At 37.0% G+C, this 22,812-nt stretch overlaps 2 protein-coding genes across 2 annotated transcripts; both read right to left on the bottom strand.

The window, feature by feature from the left end:
- Nucleotides 1-213: 213 nt before the first annotated feature.
- On the bottom strand, nucleotides 214-3,145 carry LOC131984679 (trypsin-2-like). The gene is made up of 6 exons (XM_059349590.1): nucleotides 3,106-3,145; nucleotides 2,730-2,880; nucleotides 1,858-2,114; nucleotides 936-1,072; nucleotides 548-649; nucleotides 214-417 (listed from the first exon to the last, which is right to left on the bottom strand). The coding sequence occupies exons 1-6, from the start codon at nucleotides 3,143-3,145 to the stop codon at nucleotides 370-372; spliced, it is 735 nt and encodes a 244-aa protein (XP_059205573.1). The 3' UTR covers nucleotides 214-369.
- A 1,265-nt stretch (nucleotides 3,146-4,410) lies between these two features.
- lipea (lipase, hormone-sensitive a) lies at nucleotides 4,411-16,948 on the bottom strand. The gene is made up of 11 exons (XM_059350672.1): nucleotides 16,914-16,948; nucleotides 13,905-14,152; nucleotides 12,374-12,658; nucleotides 11,462-11,552; nucleotides 11,222-11,367; nucleotides 10,945-11,130; nucleotides 10,081-10,233; nucleotides 9,747-9,891; nucleotides 8,437-8,664; nucleotides 6,556-6,947; nucleotides 4,411-5,358 (listed from the first exon to the last, which is right to left on the bottom strand). The coding sequence occupies exons 1-11, from the start codon at nucleotides 16,921-16,923 to the stop codon at nucleotides 5,092-5,094; spliced, it is 2,151 nt and encodes a 716-aa protein (XP_059206655.1). The 5' UTR covers nucleotides 16,924-16,948; the 3' UTR covers nucleotides 4,411-5,091.
- Nucleotides 16,949-22,812: the final 5,864 nt, after the last annotated feature.

Raw genomic sequence — 22,812 nt, 5'->3', positions numbered from 1 at the left:
TTCAAAACAAAGTTTTATTTTCAAGGAAATATTCACCATTTGTGATTGAAATAGTGTTAGAATATGTTTTCATATAAAAGCACTGCAGTGATAGTTAACTTTTAGTCTAATGGCATGAAAACGGCACTCTAAAAACGTGCTTTAAGACACTGTGTACACAATAAATATGTGTAAATAAAGTTCAAGAAACAGCTGTTGTTTTTTATTCATGATGATATTACTGTCATTGCCAAACATTCCACATACAGTCAAAGAGGTCATGAAGTGGTTAGTAAAGCTGAATAAATATATTCCTCATAAAACATGAAGAAATAGTGTTGACATGAAATGAACAGCAGACAGATCTGAGCTTTCCTCTACAGAGAGACTTCAGTGAGAGGCCATAGTGGAGTGGATCCAGTCAGTGAACTGGCAGACCTGTGGAGGCGACATTCAGTTTATAAATTATACACAATTGCTTTCTGAAGTGTTAGTGTAACATTAAACATTTAGGAGACATTAAAGATAATGTTGGTATTTTTCACACAGGAAACTTGTGTGTACCCACCTTGGCGTAAACACCGGGGCGATTCTCTTCAGCACAGCCCCAACCCCAGGACACCACACCCTGCAGCTCCCCGTTACACACCAGAGGACCGCCAGAGTCTCCCTGATGGAAAAGATGGGAAAAATCACTTGCTTAAACCATAAAGATCACATATAAAACAAAAATGTAATAGGAGTTATGTTATGAATAATAATAAAGAGTAGAGAATAAAAACACATATGAACTGAGGAGATATCTGCCATCAACAAATGGCAATTAAGTGGCCAAAATCAAAAACATGACAGTACATAAAACCTGTTATATTGAATAAAATTATTTATTTTGTCACATGAAACGTAATAGACAAAACACAAACAGTTTTTTCTTTATAATTTTTTCAGTCACATACCTGACAGGAGTCCTTTCCTCCCTCAAGGAAGCCGGCACAGAACATGGAGGAGGTGATCCTGTTGGGGTAGGAGCGCTCACAGTCCTCCTGGGGCAGGATGGGCAGATCCAGGCAGTTCAGGCACTTCAGACAACCGACTGGGACACACAAACACAGTCAGACATTTTAATCATCATCATCATTTCGACATCTGTGGTCACAGCCTTCAAATCATGAGGTCATCTTTGACCTGTGACACTGAAAAACTTTTTCTCCTTGAACATAACTTTGGCACAGATAATATGATATATTAATATATATAATTCCCAAAGCAATCTAGATCTTTTGGGATTAAATTAAATTAAATCAAATTATAATTAATGCAATTTAATTTAATTTATTTTAAAGAGCAATCCGGATCTTTTAATGGTTTATTAATTAAATTGTATTAAATTAATTTCAATTTAAAGAGCAATCCAAATCTTTTCATGCTTTATTAATTTTTTACTAAATTAAATGATCGTTGTTTGTGTGTGTGTGTGTGTGTGTTTTTTTTTAGGGGGGGGGGTCTGTAACATTTAAGAAATCTGTTTTTTTTTGGTATCACAATTATGCCTTATATACACTTATATATATTCTTGGGAATGCCATAAAATGTGATACGTTTTACAAAAGATACTAAAACATTACATTTCTATGAGTTATATGGTACTATATCTGTGTAATTTTGATTTTACTGAAGAAAAAGTATGAATAAAGGATCTGGTTAAGATATTGTCAAGAGCTCATAACACATCAATCACCATCAAGGAAATTGGGTTAAGTGGACCCCCTTACCCAGGAACAATAGATAGAGATAGTAAGGGAAATGTTCATAATGGAAATGATTTGAGATTGCTGATCTGAGGGTTTTATATGTTTATAAATGATCAATAAGACTTACAGGGGCTCTGTGTGGCTCCCCAGCCGGACACCAGACACTGGGTGCCTGCAGGGGCGCAGCTGCGTGGCAGAGCGATGGGCTTCACGTACTGATTGATCTGCGCTGGCTCTGCGAGTTTAATCAGCATGATGTCCTTGTTGATGGTGTAGCGGTCATACTCTGGGTGGGGGATGATGACGGCGGGAGCGATGAACTGCTCGGGGCCGTCCTTGTACCCGATGTGGTGCTCACCCAGACGCAGCTCGATGTCCTCACCCCTGAGAGTCAATAACTCTTATTTATATTCAGTGGTGGGATGCTACTTTGTACTTCTACTCCAGTAGGTCTCAGAGGTAAATATTGTACTTTTTACTCCACTACATTTATTTGAAACCTTTAGTTACTAGTTACTTTACACATTGAGATTCTTAATACACAGTATTCATAAATTCTGATGTATCATTATAGATTAAGCTACCCAAACAGTAAATTAAATAATAGAAATAAGTAAAGTAGATATACAGTCATAGAAAAAAATATTGGACCACCCTTGTTTTCTTCAATTTTTTTTTCTTGATAATAATTGTTGGTTATAATCAAGAAAACCATGGACAATGGCTAGATATCAGCTCTTACATTAAACTCTTATCAGCTATTTTTGTTGTTATCATTATATTTCTCCAAACAATTGTACCTTTGTTGTATCAGGCATTAAAATGAACAAGAAATTGAAGAAAACAATGGTCTAATGTTTTTTTCATGACTGTATAATAAGTAAAAACACCCTGCAATGCAATAAAAAGCAATACATTTTCAAAACCAAACATGCACACATATAAGAAACAGGGGGAAACTGTGTGCGTTACTGACATAAATAAATGAATATAACTGACTTGTAACAGTGTGCAGCAGTGACAACCCAGCGGTCGTTGATCAGGGTTCCTCCGCAGTAATGCCAGCCATTATTGAGCGACACCTGCCAGGGGACAGAGTGATCCCGGCACTCGTAGCCGCCAACAATCTTATCATCAAAGCCGAGGGCAGCTGTGACAGCAAGACAGAAGAGGGCTCAGACACAGGGAAAGCGCATGAAATAAGCAGAAAGCTGGCATAATCAACTCAAGATTATTGTTGAAAAATTGTCATGGTCTGGCAAAGGTCATGACCCCGAAATATACAAAACACTTTAAAAAATGTTTAAACTGAGCATGCAAAAGACAGATTTTATTCTAAACTCTTGAGAGAAGATGTATTTTCACTCAAACTTACCATTTGTGCCAACCAACACAAGCAAAGTGAGGAACAACATTATGGCTGTGCTGTGGACGTCTGCAGACAGGGATACATGTCATTTATCTCCTCCAATTTAAAGTGTGTTTGCTCCACACGTCAACATCATGATCATCAGGAACGACCAATAGAAGATGCTGAAGAAGAGCGAACTGGTGCCAGGAAAATGTCAAAAACATCATATAACTGTATGGGAACTGAACAACTGCAGCAAGAGCAAACAGTGCCAAGGATGGGAAATGTCAAGCTGTGTCAAAGAACTTATTCTGCCAGTGGGGTTAAGCGTTTTAATGTTTGGGTTTAACTGTGATGAGATTTGGTAATTCTGTCAGTAATCACAGTGTGTACAGTAATAATCGCAATCATCTCTCTGTGGAACCCAATTCAACATGGATTTGTTTAAAAAACATTTTTTCTACATAAAACATGCTAAAATAACCACAATGTATGAATGGGCTAATTATATTCCCCTTCTGATTTACATGTTAACAGGATCAAAAGGTTAACCAGAACAGGTTGTGCTAATACACTTAGATTAGCTGCTGAGTTAATAATATAAACGTGTGGAGTCATAGGATTGCCATGAAAGTGAATAAATCTTAGTTAAGTTAAAATAAAAAGTAAAAAAATTGTGTGTAAATATAGGAAAGAGGAATAAATAAAAGAACAAGTACACATGGAAACATAAAGACAAATAACAAAATATAAAATAATTGTAAGCATTTTTCATTTATTTTCACATTAGCTCAATTTTTTCCACACATTTACAAAGTTGTTAAATTACATATATATTTCATTTTTAATATTTCTTTAACAAATAAACTACTTTTTTGTTTTTTTAATTTCTTAATTTATTTAAAATTAATTTTCTTTTAATGTCACTTATTTATTTTCCCTATTGCTCTTGCTTTTCATTGATCGGCCAATCAACATACAACCATACTATTTATCATGCCAGAAAAATATTTCACATGCCAAAAATACCAGGATGTTTTACTACTTCTGGTTGTATTTTCTGCAGCATGCAGGCTAGCAGGTTTTTCTGGCTGTTCTTACCCACAGTCCTTTGCAAAGCATACATGAGCAGGAGGGTGAAAGTTCAAGGTGCAACATTGTGATTAAGTGTGTCTCAACTGTAAACACACTACATGCAGCAGTCTGCATTTTGTCAGGAAAGATGCAGTAGATTATATTTTGACATTTGTTTCCCTATTTGCTTTTGGATTTATTCTTTATTATGGCAATCCTGTGACTCCATTCAAAAGCTTCAATAAGAACAGGCAATCCTTGCAGTTTTGATTTAATTCAGACTTTAAATATAACAGTGTTAAATATTTCTTTTAACAAATGTTAAGAATGACTTTACAGTATAACAAGATACCTTCATAACCCACGTCCACATACTGCTGGTAAACAAACTGGCAGAACCAGAAGATACATTTAATCCTAATAATAATAATAATATAATAATACAGTGCATCTCGGTAGTATTTCCTGTGCAGGTAAACTTTTAAATCGTGGTCAGTTTGTGCGGTAATGTAGGCAAAGCTTTAGCAGCACTTTAAAGTCAAGGCACAGCAGCTCCCATTACTGACGAATCAGTTAAGAAATTACTGTGAGAGCTGGTTAAGGTGAAGTTTCTGTCAATCTGTAAAATTCTAAATGTGCGTTTAATCTGGGTCTTGAGAATCTAAATCTCGGTAGAAAAAATACTTCATAATTTCCTATAATTGTCATCATTCAGGCTAATATTAGAGCTGGTTAAAGAAAGTTTGTAGTGTCTCTCTCCATCATTGTTGCCTGCAGAAAATGTGCGGTAGACTTTTCAAGTGCAGTGTCTCTAAACTTCCTCCTTCCAGGTTTGCAGTTCCTCATAATTTTCCCTGAAATGTTTCCTTTTCTTACATTTATTGCATCACTCTCACCACCTCATGTCAGATCTCTTTTTCATCACAGACGGATAAATCAGCCTGATGGATTTGTACTCTGATAAGACTGTTCCAGGTTTGGCCGTTTGCGGAGAATGGGCGTCGGCTTTTCTTGCTGAAAAATCTTCTTCATTTGCTCCACGCAGATTTCTGAGGCGACCTCCGTCTCCTTGGCGAGCTGCGACAGGCTGAGGAAGCCGTGAGGCAGATCCTCCACCACAGTCAGACTCACGGGCTGGCCCATGTCTCGCAGCTTCTTGGCAAACATCACAGAGTCGTCCAGCAAGGCGTCCAGAGCAGAAGCCTGAGAGGACACATGGATGAATCAGGGAACAAGGACAGATAAAAACAACTCAAACCTCGTTATGTATTGCAATTCATACAGACATATCTGCAATAAGCTTATATCATCTGGGATTTAGGCTGTGGGTGCATGAGACTGGACCAAACTGAGCTAGTAAACTGTTTTTCTTGCATGATTTAGACCAAAATAGGCTTATATACTTTACATTTTCCCAGTCTTTGGCTTTAAATCATATCAGTTTTGTATTACAATAAACTAGAAGATACATGAAACTTGCCTGGGAAGGTATTCTAATAAAGTCAACATTTAGGTGTCTATGTCTAAGGACATGCAAAAAGAAAATAGAGTTGTTTAAAGAGATATAACATTTTTGTAAGGGTTTTTAAAAAGCCAGGAGCTGGAGAAATTCTGTGCATGCTGTCTGGATGTCATTAAGTCATTGTTTTTGATAATGTTGATCAGCCTATGAACCCAACAAACATATGCTATTTTCATTTTGTAGAAATCCTAAAGGGACATTAGGGTTGGAGGAGGTACTTATCCATGATCTATTTAAACCCACCAGACTCCTTTGATAAAAACAGTCATTTTACCTTGTAGAACACAGCTGCTACTGCTGCCTCCATCAGTTAGATTTTTTTGTGTTGTTGTGTTACTTTGGAGTTTCAAATAGTTAATTCAGATTCCATAAAGTCACACAAGAACTCAGACAAACTAACCGATGGAGGCAGCGATGGAGGAGCAATCCTGTGCTGCAATGTAAAATTACCGTTTTTGTCAACAGGGTCTAGTATCTCTTTCATGAGAGCAAAGATGGATATGATGGCTTCAGATGTCCATCGTAAAGGGCTGTCGCATGGCAAGGTAAAGTGGTGAAATTATTCTAAATGTAGCGCATATGTACATAAACTGATATTGATTTTTTTTTTAAGATGGCTATAATGTGTTAATCTGCTGCCCGGTCCACAGCGGTACGTTTATGTATTCTTGATTACAGACCTCAGAATTGACACCATTGACTTTTTAAGTGATTCAAATTCAAATCTTACTTACTGCCTCTATATTTTAACCAGGAACTTGTAGCTGTACCTCTGCTGAAGTTATACACCATATCGAGAAGATAAGTCAAACTTAGTGTTTAAATGGTCAGTTTCTATCAGAAGAAAAAACTCTGCATGCTCAGCTTCCCTCTCTTACCACTATGTGTACAGGCGGCAGGCCTTTCAGCAGGTTGTTCGAAGCCAGCAGCGGCGACACAAATGGGTTCCTGATAATGGGGCAGGACGTCGGGTGAATAAAAGCCCGACACTCGGATCGCAGGGGCTCAAAGCCCTCTGGGTAATCTATGAGACTTTCACAGTTTGGTGTGGAGTCATCCGTGGCTGTCCTGCTGGTTTGGTCCCTCTGAGACCGCCTCGGCGTTGACAACAGGGAGCGTGTTCCACTTGTGTTCCGCGCGGGGTCAAGAAAGGACTGGATCCAGTTGGAGGCTCCCTGGGTGAGGTCGCTGAGCAGCACGGCGGTGTCTCTGCCCAGAGCGCTCAGACTGCTGCTCTCCACTACAGGCAGCACCGTCTGACAGTCTGCACCTGGAGAGGGGAGAGGACGTGATGTCAGCGAGGGGATAAATAAATCAGAGAAACAGAAAAAAAGACACCTGAGAGAGAGAGAGAGAGAGAAGAATGTAACATGAATGTGGCTCTAAAGCAGGGTTGGGCAATTAATTTTCCCAAGGGGCCACATGGGATACTGTGACGGTTGAGGAGGGCCGGACCAATACTCTGAACTAAATCCTGCTCAAAATGAATTTCATCGCTTTATAAAATGCAGTAAATTATACGGTTTTGAGCTGCTATTGGTAAGAATACATGTTATGATAAGACTCCAATCATTATCTCACGTTTCCATTTATATCATACACAACATAGATTCAAACCACAAAAAAATATAGAGCATGTACAGTCATTAAAATAATATATAATAATAATAACCAAATATTATATAATAACCAAAATTATTATCAAGAAAACCAAGGAAAATGGCTACATATCAGCTCTTAAATTAAACTTGTATGAGCTATTTTTGTTGTTATCATTATATTTGTCCAAACAAATGTACCTTTAGTTGTACCAGGCATTTAAACGAACAAGAAATTGAAGAAAAAAATTGTCTAATAATTTTTTCCATGACTGTATGTCATGCAGGAAACCAGCAATCTATTAACTTTAAGCCAAAAGCAATAAGTCTTTGTGACAAGCTAACTCAGTGTTTTTTCTGGAACTCATTTATGTGCAGGTGCAAGATTATGCAAGCATGCACATACGTAAATCACCTTCAAAATAAAAGCACTGCGGTTGTATTGATTTCTAATTTCAGGGTAACCTCACACAGGCCAGACAGGGCCCAGGTCTGCTCTAAAGGATGAAATAATGTCTCATATGCTGAAGTCTTCCTGTTCTTCTCTTCTCACTGTAGATGTGTCAACACCATTCAAACTATCATTTTAAATCTCTCTACTCCGGGTGGTCTGTAGCGTAGTGTGTGCCTGAGCTCCCTTTGCCGCATGTCCTCACCTCTGTCACCCCCTTTCTATCTGTCTCTCTCTTTCAATAAAGCATGTAAAATGCCAAAAAAGGAAATGGAAAACAGGAAATAGTATCTGTTAATATGTTTTTAGTGTTGGAGGATTCAGAGGGCTCAGTGACAGACCAATGTTTACGTCTGCGTAACGTAGTGAATGATATAAGGGTGACCAGTCAAACCAGTATGTCAGCTGGGTGCTGCCGCAGCGGTGAGTCAGACTCTGCAGACTTTATATTTAGTGAAGCAGTTGTCATGTGTTTGACAGAATACATGACAGCAGGTTGTTAATTATTTTCACCTTCTTTCCTCCCACATTATCTGGTTTATACATGAATAGTTTTCTGTTCCGGACGCGCTGGAAAGTTCTCGCACTCAAGTTAAATGAGGCATGATACAGCACGCACACACAAACACGCACACACACACACACACACACACACACACACACACACACACACACACAAACACACAAACACGCCCCGTACACCAACATACCTGCATAGGCATTGACGCACTTTGCGAGAACACCTAGCGGCAACAGCGGGTCGATGAGTGTGAGCAGGCGGGAGGGCGAGGCGTCGGTGGTGAGCAAGGTGGCAGGGTAGGCCGCCATGATGCCGTCAGGGACTCGGATGCCGCTGGATATGGCCTTCATGGACACGGTGATGCAGAGGTTTCCCCCAGCGCTGTCACCTGCCAGACAAACACGCTCCGCTGTGGAGCCTGAGACACACAAACAACTGTCAGTATGCAAATAATGATAATAACTTCAATCATATCACTAAAACAACAAGGGTTTTATGTCAGCAGTACAGATAAAAATATAAATAATTTGCAGCCCACACTGTTAAACCTTTACCGTATCATATATCTTTACTTTTCTCCACCTATCCTGCATGTGAGTGGGCACACATGACTTCACATATGACTTTCCCTGTTCTGATAATGTACAGATAACAAATCCCATGCCATGTTCAGTACATAATGTGCCCTTGCTCCCGGGGGACAACCAGTAACGCCACATATGAAATTAGTACACTGTGTACATGTGCTGTCTACATCTGCAAAAGGAACATTTGAGTATTTAATAACTGCAAAAGATTTCTCACACTTACAAGTGATCTGAACATAAATACTGTATGTTCATACCAACATGACAACATTACTGTTGTACAGTAATTTACATTTTATTGCATGACTGTTTTTTTTCTTAATATCTTATTATGTTATATTTTTTGTAATATTCTATCAGCCCTTTTTTTTTGCAATTGTTGAATCCACTTTCTTCTTGGTATCTTTACAAATTTCATAGGTTTCTTATTTAAAAATAAGAAGTAAATAAATAAACAAAAACATATAAAGTTAATACTCAGAATGACACACATATAAGGCATGTTTCCTTTAAAAAGAACAAACTGTCAATATTAAACCATTTCTCATGGCCACATGAAGACAAAATATATATTTGTTGTCTACCCATGATTGTGCCATGTCTATAGAGGTGCAAGACTTATATATTGCAGTGAAAGATGAGACCACAGTGAGTGAAATGTTACAGGAGCAAAAAAGGCCTTGAAAGTAGAGAGTTAAAAAGTAACTTTCCTTAGAAAAATAAAGAAAGATGACCAAAAAAACTAAAATATTGATTAAAAACATCAGTTCACACGCAAATTTTTACACAGTTGACTTTTTGTTTCCTGTGATATTAAAGGGCTATCAATTAATCTTTAAAAATAAAATACATGAATTCTTTCTATCAGTTTAATATACTCCTGTGTTGTCTGCTTGTGACGTGGTACACTTACCCAGCAGATGACAGTTGTTCAGAGCCCAGCAGTAGGCGTAGAAACATTCCTCCAGAGCTCTGGGAAAGGGCGCTTCGGGTGACAAAGAGTAATCCACAGAGAGGATAGGAACGCTCAGCTCCTTCGACCAAGTCCGAAGATAATTCTGATTCATGAGGGGGTGGAGAGAGAGCAAAATAAATATGTGTAAAGGACTGCAAGAATGCTGAATTTGTCAAATCTGGTGCTAATTGTAGTATTATCAGGGCATTAAGAGAATAAGTAGTAGTGTTCACCCTGTGATAACTTTCAGAAACATCTGCTACAGATTAAGCTGTGGCTTTGCATGCGGTACCTCGTGGGATTTGGAGGTCTGGGCCACGAAGGCCCCTCCATGGAAGTGTATGAGCAGCCAGGGGGAGAGAGGCTGCTTCTGTACCCAGGGCAGATGGGACGCGGAGATCGGGGGAGGATCAGTTCGAGACAAAGCCAGCAGCTCTTCACTGTCCTGTGGAGTTAAAGGATAAGTAATTATAAGTAATTACTTATTAAGGACAGGGGGAAATAAAACAAGCCACTGCCTTCACACAATCAGAAATAGTGTAGAATATTTCCTTTTCCCCCAATCTTGATAAGTTTCTGTTTCATAATATAAAACCCACTATATATATATATAATGACTTAATATTTTTTGTTTTGTTTTTGATTTATTTTTTTAAAATAAAAAAAACAATATTTCCTCCAACCTTTACATCAACTAACATATGCCATATTGCAACGACTATTTGTAACCTATATAGAAAAAATGAAGGCCACTGATATTACATTTTAGTATTGTAATTTTTTTAATTAAATTAAATTTTTGTATGGTTTTCTTACGTATATTGTTTTATTTAGCTTTGTATACTTTTAATTTAATTACATTTTTTTTCATTGATTTTTATTTTGTGTTTATTGTATTTTTTGTGTTATTTTTTGTATCTCAAGATTTTTGTCACATTGAATTAATTTGCAGGCACATGGGGAGATATTATATATATTGTGTCTATCCATCTGTATCAGTGATATCTTGCTTTCATATGACTTTAAATACAAATCAAAAGTCGCTTTTGTTCGTATTGGAGCAATATTCTTCACTTTATTACTTATGGGAGTATTTGTCATCATTATATGCTCCACGTCCTCCCCACACCGCTGCATTAGACCTGTGCAGCCTCACCTGTCCTTCCCGAAGCTCATATGACAGCAGGCGCATGTGGACTGGCCCGGGGCCCCAGTGGGCTATTGGAGGTGACACGGTGGCTGTCAGACTGGGGTCTGACGCCAGCGGGAGGCGTAGTGTGACAGGAGGCACCGTCAGTGTGAAGTTCACCTGCAGCGGGCAAGAGGCTATTCTACTGAAGCCCTGCACACAGAAACACAAGCAGGGGATTAAAACACTAAAGAGGACTTCAGCTAATGTGAGTGTCAGTAGAAGAATAATTGACCCTGCCTACTGTTATAAGGCCGGACTCTGTGAGGTTCCAGAAAGATTTCCAGAACTGCATGTCCAGGTTCTGAGTAATGCGTTCAAACTCAGCGCCCCGCAGCTCTGGATCGATGACGTACTTCCCTGATGTGAGGAGGGACAGGGCTGCCAAACCTGCAGGATGAAGGATCATTTTAAGCATCTGAATGGGCCATAACAGGACTTTACATTAATCTATACCGTAACTTCTTAATGAAATAATACTAACCCAAGCCAGACTGCTGTTTACCAAACGTCTCTCCGTATGAAACCATGCTGATGACAACAGTCTGCAGGAACGGACGCAGAGTCGGCGAGAACTGTGGAAAGAAACAATGGATATTGACAATCTTTTTCATGATCAAGACAAAACTAAACATTCTTATGTTACATTTTCACACATTATAATTACACAGAAAGTTAATGCAAAGGTGTAAATTAACATGCAATCTCATTTTTTTTAACTCAAAGACATTTGTGTAACACTGTCTCATGAAAGCCGATCAGCATTGAGATTCTCCTGTACAGTGTGGCCCTAAGTGATCCAAACTCCATTTAGAAAACAAGCATTTTAAAAGTTGTTTGCTTGCAGTCATGCTGATAGATATGACAATACATTCATTCAGACTTTTAACACATCGGCATCATGTCGTACATATTACGGCATCCTTTTAATCCCTTTCTTGCAATTTAATCACAGCGAAACCTGCCTGTTTTGGAGTTATACCACTGTACCAGCGGGAAATTCCTTTTTCCATTCAATCAATTTAATTTGTCACATGAAATAATAAGATTTGAGGAGAAAGTAATGATTTTACAATGTATCTTGAACTTCCAAAACAGGTACAAAGCAGAAATAGTTTTATTTTGGCCACAGTTGATGATGTTAAGATAAGGGGGAAAGAAATGTTGTCGGTATCTACACTGGCGCTTCTTGCACAAGCAATGCAAATAAACATAAATGATCCCACTATGCAGACAGCTCATGTTTCACGCCAGTAACTCGAGGCAAAAATCTTCTTCATGCTTGGTGTGAACAGCTTTATAATACTTCATGACAATTAATTGCCTTGTCTGCGTGATAAAGTGAACAAAAAACAAAAGCAACTTGTGTGAAGTAAGTCGGTTTCTGCTGACTGACCTGAAAGCCCAGACAGCGGCCGTAGAAGCAGGCTTTGTGCATGGAGCTGTACTCCTGCACAAACCTGCTGCTCAGATCTCCTTCCTGCAGGGAGTACAGCTGGCCGAAGCCGTTGTCGTTGATCAGCCGCTGGGCGAGGTAGACCAGGGCGCGCAGCTGGCACAGAGCGCTGCAGTACGCCTCCATCTCCGAGGCATTGTGGTCGGCCCTGAAGAAGGCACCGGTGTAATTACAGGCAATGTAGCGACCCTTGTGAATGATGTGCAAAAGGCAAGACAGCAAGACCTGAAAGAAAGAAAGAAAAATAATGCTGAGAATGTATGGATTTTGCGTTTAAACAACAGGGGGGATATTCTAAATTTTTCGGTATTTGGAACAAACCTTATGAAAAGACCAAAACAATGAATAGTGAGAATAGTCTTGGGGTCAAATCTTGCTTTCTCTGAGCCATAGAGCTCCATTGTTGTCCAAAAATGATTAAAAACAAAGAGCCACACTGAGTCCCACAGACAGGGTAGGAGACAAACCAGCACATTGTTGCTTTTGGTCTTTTAGTTTTTAGATTTTTGTCAAAAGGAAAAATACAGAATAACACCAGTCTTATCAAAGTCAGTCTGACGATGCATTTATATCACACGTATATCAAGTTTGTTATTAATTGTTTATTTGTTGGAACTGGTTTCAGATGTGGATTTGTTGAACTAGTTCAAATTTCCTGTACCAGGATGATGTATGTGGGATCAAATTACAATAAACAACACTGCCCATGTTGATTATGATGAAGACTTGGACTTTAAGTACTTGAAAATTAAATCAGATCAATATAATATTTGAGAACATAAAATACTTTTTTTTTGCAAAAGTAATTTTAGTTATTTATCAAAACATGAGACTTTTTAAAATCCTTAATTTAGCTGTTTTAATGTCTGACTATTCAACTATCTTAGTGTGAAAGGTTCAGTAAAGAAGAGTACAGTGCTAAAAAGCAAAAGTACAGTACAGCATTTTAATATGACAGTAAAAAAAGAACTAAAACAAATACACCCTAGTGCATTCTAATTAAACACAGTTATTAAAAAAAAAGTAAAAAATGTTTTGATTAATTGAAGTAATTAAGACATTTTTAAGCAAACAATAAAAAACACACTTCTTGTGTGAATATTTGCTGGTTTTCTTTGTCTTCTGTTATAATAAAATTCATATTTTTTGGCTTTGGACTGCTGGTCAAAACAAGCAATTCAACTACAGTTTGGCAAAAACTGAGTGTAATATATATTTTCACTACTTTTTTATAGACTACATGATTCAAAGGTTGATCAAATAACAAAAATAATCGTTAAGTGCAGCCATAATTTTATAATAATTATCTAAAATGTGACATGAAACACCTTTAAAAACTGCCATTAACAAACTACAGCTGAAATAAAACAGCAATGTGTTTATTTTTGGATAATAACTCATTTGTAAAATACAATCTCTGCTCAAGCATCAGCAGTGAGTGTAACAACACATCCATTCAGTGGGTTCATACCTTGACCAGGGTGCGGTAGCCGTTCCCAGGCGTTTGTGCGTCAAAGTCATAATGGTGGAAGACGCCGGTGAATCCTCCGACCACAGGCTCCAGGGCTCGTCCATGCTCCTGGATCTGTCTCATGCATGTGACCAGGCGCTGGGCAACAGCTCCATACGGCAACTCAGAAGGCCCACACATTATAGCAATGTTCTCCTCACATACTGTCTCCAAGGCTGCAAACACAACCTTGTAATCCATATCTGAGGCTGGGAGAGAAAGAGACACAGGACAATCATTCCTCAGCCTCCTTTATATCTGCATCTGTAGCTCACGACACAGCAGACATGTGATGTTCACCGCATATCTTAAAGAAAAGAGTAAACACAAAGATCTTCATGACCTCATCCCCTGCAGCTGAGCTTGTTATCTGCTTGGTCAAAGGTTGAAGTAAGGACAGTACTTTGAAATTAAGCCAGTTAAAACTAGACGACTGTGATGAAAACAAGCACTGAAGACGATTTTCATCACAAAAAACAACAACAGATCCAGATGGAACATAAAGCTCCAGGCTCTTTACATATAATTCCTCTTTTATGTCAAAAATAACATAACAACAAAGATTTGTGTCATGTTTTACTTAAACATGCATATCTGTTGTTAGTTTGATTCTCAATATTGGAAACCTATACATCAAGAGTCTCTCTTTCTCATCAAGAGACTCTTTCTAGATAATTGACAAAGACTTCAGTCTTTGTTAATAAACACATTATGTAAAACACTATTCATTTAATTAAAATAATAATAACAATAAAGTGTCTTTTGGGATTTTGTGTGTTGTTTATTTTTATTATCTGAGCCATCTTTTCCAGATATGGTGATAATATTGGTCCAAATTATGTGAAATTGCATATATTTAATTTGTCAATTTACCCCAAATGCCCCACCAAATATGTGCACCTAAGTCTTCCACAAACCTAGAAAAAAACTGGCCTAAATTGCTGCTGACTTAGAAATAGTGCAGATTCTTAACTATTTCTTCTCCATTTTTAAATGTCATCTTGTGTTTAAAAATCTTTCTAAATCCTCAATCTTTCTAAGAATTTCATCCCTGAACAAAAGCCAGAGTTCTCTACAGTGACGGCAGCGGCTGTCAGCGTACATAGCCTGGAGAAGAAACTAAAATCAGGACACTGTTCATAAACACTGAAGGCTTTATAACAGTTCTGTCGACGCCTGTTTTTTTTCTTCTATTTCTGCTCTGTACTCAGTGTCTCAATGAGCAGTATTTTAGGATTATGACAACAGCAATATGCCAGACTAGTAACTGCATGTTCTTTGAGGCTTCTGCATTACTGACTAGACAATGTTGTCTCTTGTTATGTAATCTGTCCACCAGAGTGCACTGACTAGTTACTTAACTGTAGGGTGTTGTCAGACAACATTTAGTCAAAACAAAACCTACTGGCTACTACTGAAGATGTAAAAGTCACAACAAAAATATATAGTTTCAGCTCGACCATGAAGGTTTTATAAACTACTTGGATGTTTGTAGCACAGAGAAAGAAGCTACACCAGGCTTTGGAAACAGAGACAATACTTGTTAGCAGCATTAATTCACTGATGGTTTGGCTTTGTTTACAACAAGAGTAATGTACAGAATAAACAGTATGCATAAAATAAATATAGAACAAACAGTAAGTGGCAGGACTGGGCCAATGGGCGGTGCCATCTTCCATTACTGATGGCTGTCAGATGTCCATTGAGCCCAACATTTTGATCTAAATGTGCCCAGTCTCAGTCCTGACAATTATGTTACAAAAATGCATAAAGTTGGCTTTTTTCTTTTTTCAAATTGGCTCCTATAATGGGTTGGGTGGGTGCATATTAAAAAATCCTGAAAAGTAGCCTTAGTAAAGACCAGGTGAGTAGGTGAGATGGGCTCAAAAGCACGAAAAAAAGAAGCAATTAATGACAATAAAAGTGTAAAAGAAAGTATATTATAAACAACAACAACATCATCACCATCATCATCATCATCATCATCATCCAGTGTGATGTTTAACTGTGTGAACATCATCATATGCCAATTTGGTAGACATCATCTGACCCTATTCAGGGGTAGATGCTGTACACAATGTAGCCTATTTATTGTAGCATATTCATACATATCCCTTATTGTTTGTTCTATATTGATTGTGCTGTGTACTTTCTGGTCATTGTACTTTTTATTCCTTATATTACTCTCCATTCCACTGCTTTTTGCAGCTTTTCTTAAACTTCATCTTGTTGTCTTAGTACTAATGTCAATGCAATGACAATAAAGTTAAATCTAATCTAATACGAATAATATGGAATATAACCAGCCAAATATTATTAGCAGTAGCAGCTTAAAACATCCATTATCAGTCTAGATGTAACTGCAGTACACTATCAAGTTTCAATTTACTGTAAATATTACACATACAAAGCTATACAAATATTTAACCTGGTTTCATTATTACTTATGCCCATGAATTTACAGTTTCTGTTTTAAACCACTCAGTCCCTTTGATCCCATGCTGAATCTCACCATTTACCAAAATAAAAGCCTCCGACAGCCCCTTTAAACCGTAAAACTGACGTAAACCTGTCAACAGGCGCTGCCACTGTAACTGCCCAACACTGATATCAGTTTCCAGCACAGATATCAGCTTCTCTGGTTGTAAAAAACGCCTCTCTTTAAAGGGTTTTGGTCATTTTCAAGGATTCTTCCGCTAGCTTGCCTCCATTCCTTCACACAAACTTCACTGACATAACCGTTGGCATTTTACCGAGCACCGGTTAGCTACGGGTGACAACTTCGCCCATAACACCCACCACAAGTTAGACTATCGATCACCTTGTTGCGTTCTGTTTTTAACGCCGTGTGAAATCACTGAAATACAACGACATTGTTTCGTATTCGTTGCTAACAGCCTCCGCTGCCACAAAGCGCCATAAATGAGGCAAACACGGCAGATTTGTGTGCACTAAATAGACTTCACTTACCGAGCCGCATCCTCTTCCTTGATGTTCTGTGAGCGCGCCCGCAGAATGCTGGGAAACGTCATGTGAGCAGCGCGCGAGGCTCCTCCGCGCGTGCCCGTGAGGCTGCTAGCATAATGAATCAACAGGTAAGCTTGCTAACACCACTGAAAACAACTTTTATTCAAGTGTTTCACTTACATATTTTACAATTTTATGGTACTTTTACTCTACTTTAGTCTTTTTTCATTCTATTTAATTCTACTGCTACTCCACTACAATTCAGACGAAACATTGTCTGTTTTATTCACTACATTTATCTGCTAGCTTAAATTGCTTTATTAAAAAAATAGTTTTCATACAAAATTTAAGACTTGTTTGAAAAAATAAACTTTCCAACAGTAGTTACGGTGCTTGAATGTAAAGTACTCAAGTATTGTACTTTAGTAGCTACAAATTTGAGGTATTTATAGTATTTTCTTTTCATTATTTTGTCACACAACAATTATAAATTTTATACTATACTTAGTAGTATATACTTTTTTGTATACTTTTTAGTATAATACTTTTTCTGACAGCTGTAATTTAGTTAAATTACAGATAACACATTTTTTATCACATAAAACATATGAAAAGTTAATTAAATATGATGTTATGTTTTAAATTAAACTAACTCACAGTGTATAAAATAGTGGAATATAAATTGAAATTTACTCTTTTTTGCTTTCTACGCCACTACATTTGAGAGGGAAATATTTTACTTCATATTGCATATTTCATACTTCGTATTCATATTTCATTTATCTGAAAGGTTTAGTTACTTAACACAGTATTTGTTTTGCATATAAAACATATGAAGAGTTTATGGTGTGTAATATATTAAACTGTCTAACAGTATGGAATGTATGGAATGAAACCAAGTACATTTAATAAAGTATGGTTATTTAAAAACAATTTTGAATTTTTTTTATTTTCATTCCGCCTCTACTCCACTAGAGGAAGCTGTTGTACTTCACTACAATTATCTGACAGCTATTGTTACTTTGTTGTGTTATAAGCTATCAAACTATCCACCAGTAAGTTGTTTAAACACAAATATGAGCTTCATTACAATTCAGAGGGGAATATTGTAGTTTATTTTTACGCCATTTAATTTGTATGACAGATTAGTCACGAGTAACTTTACAAATATTTTTTTTGTGCACAAGTCATATTGGGTTCATTCAGTTAAATATATCAAAAAGCAAAAAAAGTGTTTTTTAAGACTGTTACCTTAGGCACTGTTTGGTTATTGTAACTTTTTTTAAATCTATTTAATGATTTTTAAAAAAAGAAGAAATAACAAATACTCTGACAGAATTTCATAAATTCCATCTTCAGTATTGATGGTAGCGATCTCTTGTAACATGATTTTGAAATGTTTTGAGATCTGCAGCCACATTTTTAAATAGAAGAAATGCACATAAATAAGTGATAATATGTTGTTTTTACTATGTAAAGTCTGTAAAATGATGTTTAAAGTGTCAGTGCAGGTGTTTAGCAGTCTAATGTGAAGGAAACTGTTTACTATTTCTTGTTATTGATATTTTATTGATGCTTCCTCTATTTTTGTTGTCTCCTTATGCTGCTGTAATACTGGGAATTTCCCCATTGTGGGACTAAAAATTGAATCTCTTATCTTATCTTATCTTATCTTAAATACATTTTCTAATGCACTCTATTTCCTCTTGTCTCATTGAACAGCATCACAAGGGCAGACAGAGGTCGGTCGATTACAGAAAGACGTAACGAATGAGGTGATGTTCAGTTTAAACTCCAGCGGTAAGTGACTTATTAAGAAAGTTCAAAATGTCTCTTTGAAAAACCCAGGGGGAGGTGACTCTATACGAGTTATGTATATGTATTAAGTATTATCAGAGTGGTGCACATATCAGAGCTCACACCCTCAGTGATCTTATGTTGGCTCAACATTTCAATGTTAGTTACTTGAACCGTAAACTTAAACACGTCCTTCATCTGACTGATATCCATGCGGGTCCCACTGCTCTTATTTAACATCCTCTCCTCTGCAATTTGACACCATAAACAAAGTGTGAGGCAGATGAAAATGCAGAAACTTTTCATAAACAGCTACATTCAGTAGTGGGGAAAATACAGTTGTGTCTGTAGTGCCACGTTTCAGACGACTGGATCACCTTTCTCTGAAATGCCAAGAACAATCTGTCGGATATTCAGAATTATTATTGTGAATTTGATTTGTTGTACAAAGACTGAACTTGTTTTATTTTTCCATTACAAAACTACTTTGCAGTCTGAAAAAACATTAATTTACTTATGTGGAGTATTTTTGGGCATGATTCTGTATGATAAAAGAAAAAAAAGCCACTGGGAGTCACTGGGCATTTCTTGATGGACACAAGCCTGTCGATTCAATCAATTATTCAAGGTATTGTGTGGGACAAGCACTAATCTAAATATTAACACTAAAAGCTGGTAAATATTACGATAACAAAAATGAAGAAATTGAGGTAATTATCTCATGTTTCTTCCTCACTGTGACTCAGCATTCTCCACTGTAAACCTTCCTATCACTAAACATGATTTGAAAACCCCCTTAGTCATGACGCTTGATAAATAATTTAAATGGACATTGGATTATCAGATTTGTTGGTTATTCTTGTTGATGTGAATGTGGATTGATACTTAAGAAATGTATGTTTATTTATTGCATTTGTTCTGATGATATCACATTGAGGTTATTATTTTATTCATACCACAACCTGCAGGTGTCTGATCTGGTTCCCTGACCTTAAAGGTGAAGTCAGAGCGACAGGCACTTCTTTGTTGACCGCTGCCCTCACAGAGACCCTCTGATTACGAATGACCTTAGATACAGGTGTCAGAACTATCTTAAGCCAGGGTTAGCAATCAATGCTGCCAGTTTACTCATAAACTGTCAACAGAGCTGCCGTGCAAACAGCTCTCTTGACGTCCATGCAGGTGCAGGAGGAGGACATGGAGTATGAGACTGACTGCGCAGTTTTTGCTGTTGTTTTATGTTTTAAGAAGCATTTTATTTTCTGTTTAACTCTATGGAGTCTTTGGTTATTTTGTCCATTTTTTAATCATTTTCGTGTCTTTATTGTGTTGTTTTTTGGTCATTTTGTGCCTGTTGTTGTGCCTTTTTTTTGTCATTTTGTGTCTTCTGTGTTTTTTTTGGTCATTCTGTCTTCTCATTTTGTGTCTTGTTTGGTCATTTTGTGTCTTTTTTTAGTCATTTTGTGTCTTTTTTTGTTATTTTGTGTCTTTTTTTAGTCCTTTAGTCCAACATAAACATTTTTTTACTTTCAAAACACTATCATGCTCAATAAAGAATTTTAAATAAAAGGTTGCAAATATAACATATTAGAGGGTTACATCCAGTTCTATCATTTTATACTAAATATATTTGACCTTGTCTCCAGTTTTACTTGGTATATCATCATCAAACTGAAACTGGCCTCATGGAGTTTACAGCCGGAAGTTTAGAGGTAAATTTACAGTAGGGCTCCACGCTGCTTTGTTTTCTAGTCTGGATGTGATGAAGAAGTCATGATTTGGCGCTTTTGGAGACTCCAGAGGGTTAAGGCAGTTAATTGTAACAAGGTGGGTGAGAGAGGGCCGTTTGGTTTGCCTCTTTGTAGCCCTTAGAGTTCAAATGAGGAGTTAATTTGCAAAAAATAAATCTTAATTTGAATAAACCAACACCCGTTTAGTTGATATTCCTTAAGTGCACAAAAAACATGATTTATGAAACAAAAAAGAGGTAGAGTTGATCAAAACTAGACCGTGATATTTACCGATATGTATTGAAATTATGTTTTCCAATATGTGCTGAAAATATGAGAAGTGTTTTTACAAAAAATGCAGTAAACAAATGCTTGGGGTGATTTAAAAATGTTGTCAAATAGCTATTTATTTTATTTAGATTTATTTTTTATTGAAATGGTCAGCAATTGACTGCTACTGAACATACAGAAAAAAAGTGTCTTGAATTTTTCCAATTTTCTTAATATTTTTCTGACTTTTCTAACAATACAAGAGAGGGTACCATTTTTGCTATTGTCCTGTTATCTACCACACTTCAGATTCAGATATGTAGGTTTGACATTTCTTATAGATCCAGAAAATATGTCAAACTTAAAAGAGCCACATATAACATTCAGTTTCAGCATTACTGATTAAAAGGCAAATCTAAAAAACAAAACTAATTTCCCCATTACCTCATCTAGCTCTCTTTGCCGGGGAGACAAGAGTCAGGATCGAAGTTTTATTTATTTAAACACTTTCATTGACGCATATTTGTTCTTTGCTATTTCTGTAAAGCACTGGGTTTCTGGAAAGGCCCCGATTGCACGTTTCCTCAATTTGAATGAACTTGAAAGAATGATCAATGATGAGTATTTCGATGTTCCCTTCAATGAGATCAGGAGCTGATACGGCTGTTTAAAATTTAACCGAGGGGTTTGCACCCAGCAGGAAACAGGGAAGCTAAACTTGATTAACCACTCATGGAAAATAAACAGCACGTCCAAACTAAGGTTCATTTACAAGTCTCTGTCACCTAAACACACATGTATAGTGGCGATGAAGGCTCAACACAGTCACTGTTGGCGAGAGGAGGGGATGTTGGGAGTGCAGGCACTCCTTTTCAATAAGGGAGACAAACGGGTCAAAGAGTCTTCCTGTCCTCACATCATTTGATACCTACTGTATATTTATATAAAACTCAGAGAAACACTTTCACAGCGAGAATTAAAAACAGGAAAGGATACATTAAAAGGTCTGTCTTACTGTAAGAAGCCACCTGGAGGCGACATCAGTTCATCAAATTCATTTTTATTCTTTATTTAGCCCGGAAACTTCCATTAAGATGTTATATAATATTTAATCTTCCAGTTGTACATAACATTTGCATCAAAGGCCACATTAAATACATATATAGTATTTCTCTTACATCCTGGATCTATTTTTTCTCTCAGTTGTCTTTATTGGTTTTTAAATGCCTGATGCTGATATTTATAGAACAGGGTGGCCAATTGCTGATCTATACTCTTGTTTTTCCCTTTTTTGCATCTGATAAAGTACAACAATTTCATCACAATAACAAATGAAACACATAATTGCATTTTCTATCCTCAAGTAGGTCTGCACTCTGTCTGTAGTGCACTTATTTAAAATGAAAAATATTATCAGCTATATAATGTCCAAAGTAAAAAATAAAAAAATCCTCTGAGAGCAACGGCCAATATTTCAGGGGTTCTGGTGTCGTGGACCAAAACTTCATCTTCCATTTGCTGATATTTTTCAGTCCATTTAGCAACTTCATCAACAGTTTTTGTAGGTGTTTTAGGTCCAAACAATATTTCAACTCATCTATATAAACAGATATCTGCACATCACTGCATCAAAAAGAAAATAAAAAGCTAAATCACCCTCAGAAAATAGCCAATGTATTCAGAGATCGCATTTGGCTTCTTTAACTCTCCACCACAGACTGTTTATCTGCACGCAGCCGAAACAGACTCTGGGCTACAATCGGAAACCAGAACGCACCTCTTACTAAAATCTTCTATTTCCTACAGATTTCGCATGCAGATATCTGTTTATGGAGATGACTCTCATGTCTTTGTACTCCACATCACCAGTTGAGAGCTGTAAATAACCAATCTTTTCATTATTAATGAATCTGCCAAGTATTTATAGATTAATAATTTGTGTTTTCTGTTTACGATTACAGAAGACAAAAAAAAAGCACCGAATAATTACAACTGACAGGCTGGAAGTCGCGAATATTTTCTAATAAAAAAAATAAAAAAAAGGTCAATCAGGTATCAAAAGTAGTTGCTGGTTAATGTTCTGTCGATTGACTAATGTATTAATT

Source organism: Centropristis striata, chromosome 14 (assembly GCF_030273125.1).
Source record: "Centropristis striata isolate RG_2023a ecotype Rhode Island chromosome 14, C.striata_1.0, whole genome shotgun sequence".
NCBI classification, from domain to species: Eukaryota; Metazoa; Chordata; class Actinopteri; order Perciformes; family Serranidae; genus Centropristis; species Centropristis striata.
The sequence above is the reverse complement of the archived record's forward strand: the minus strand, read 5'-3'. Positions and strand labels throughout refer to the sequence as shown.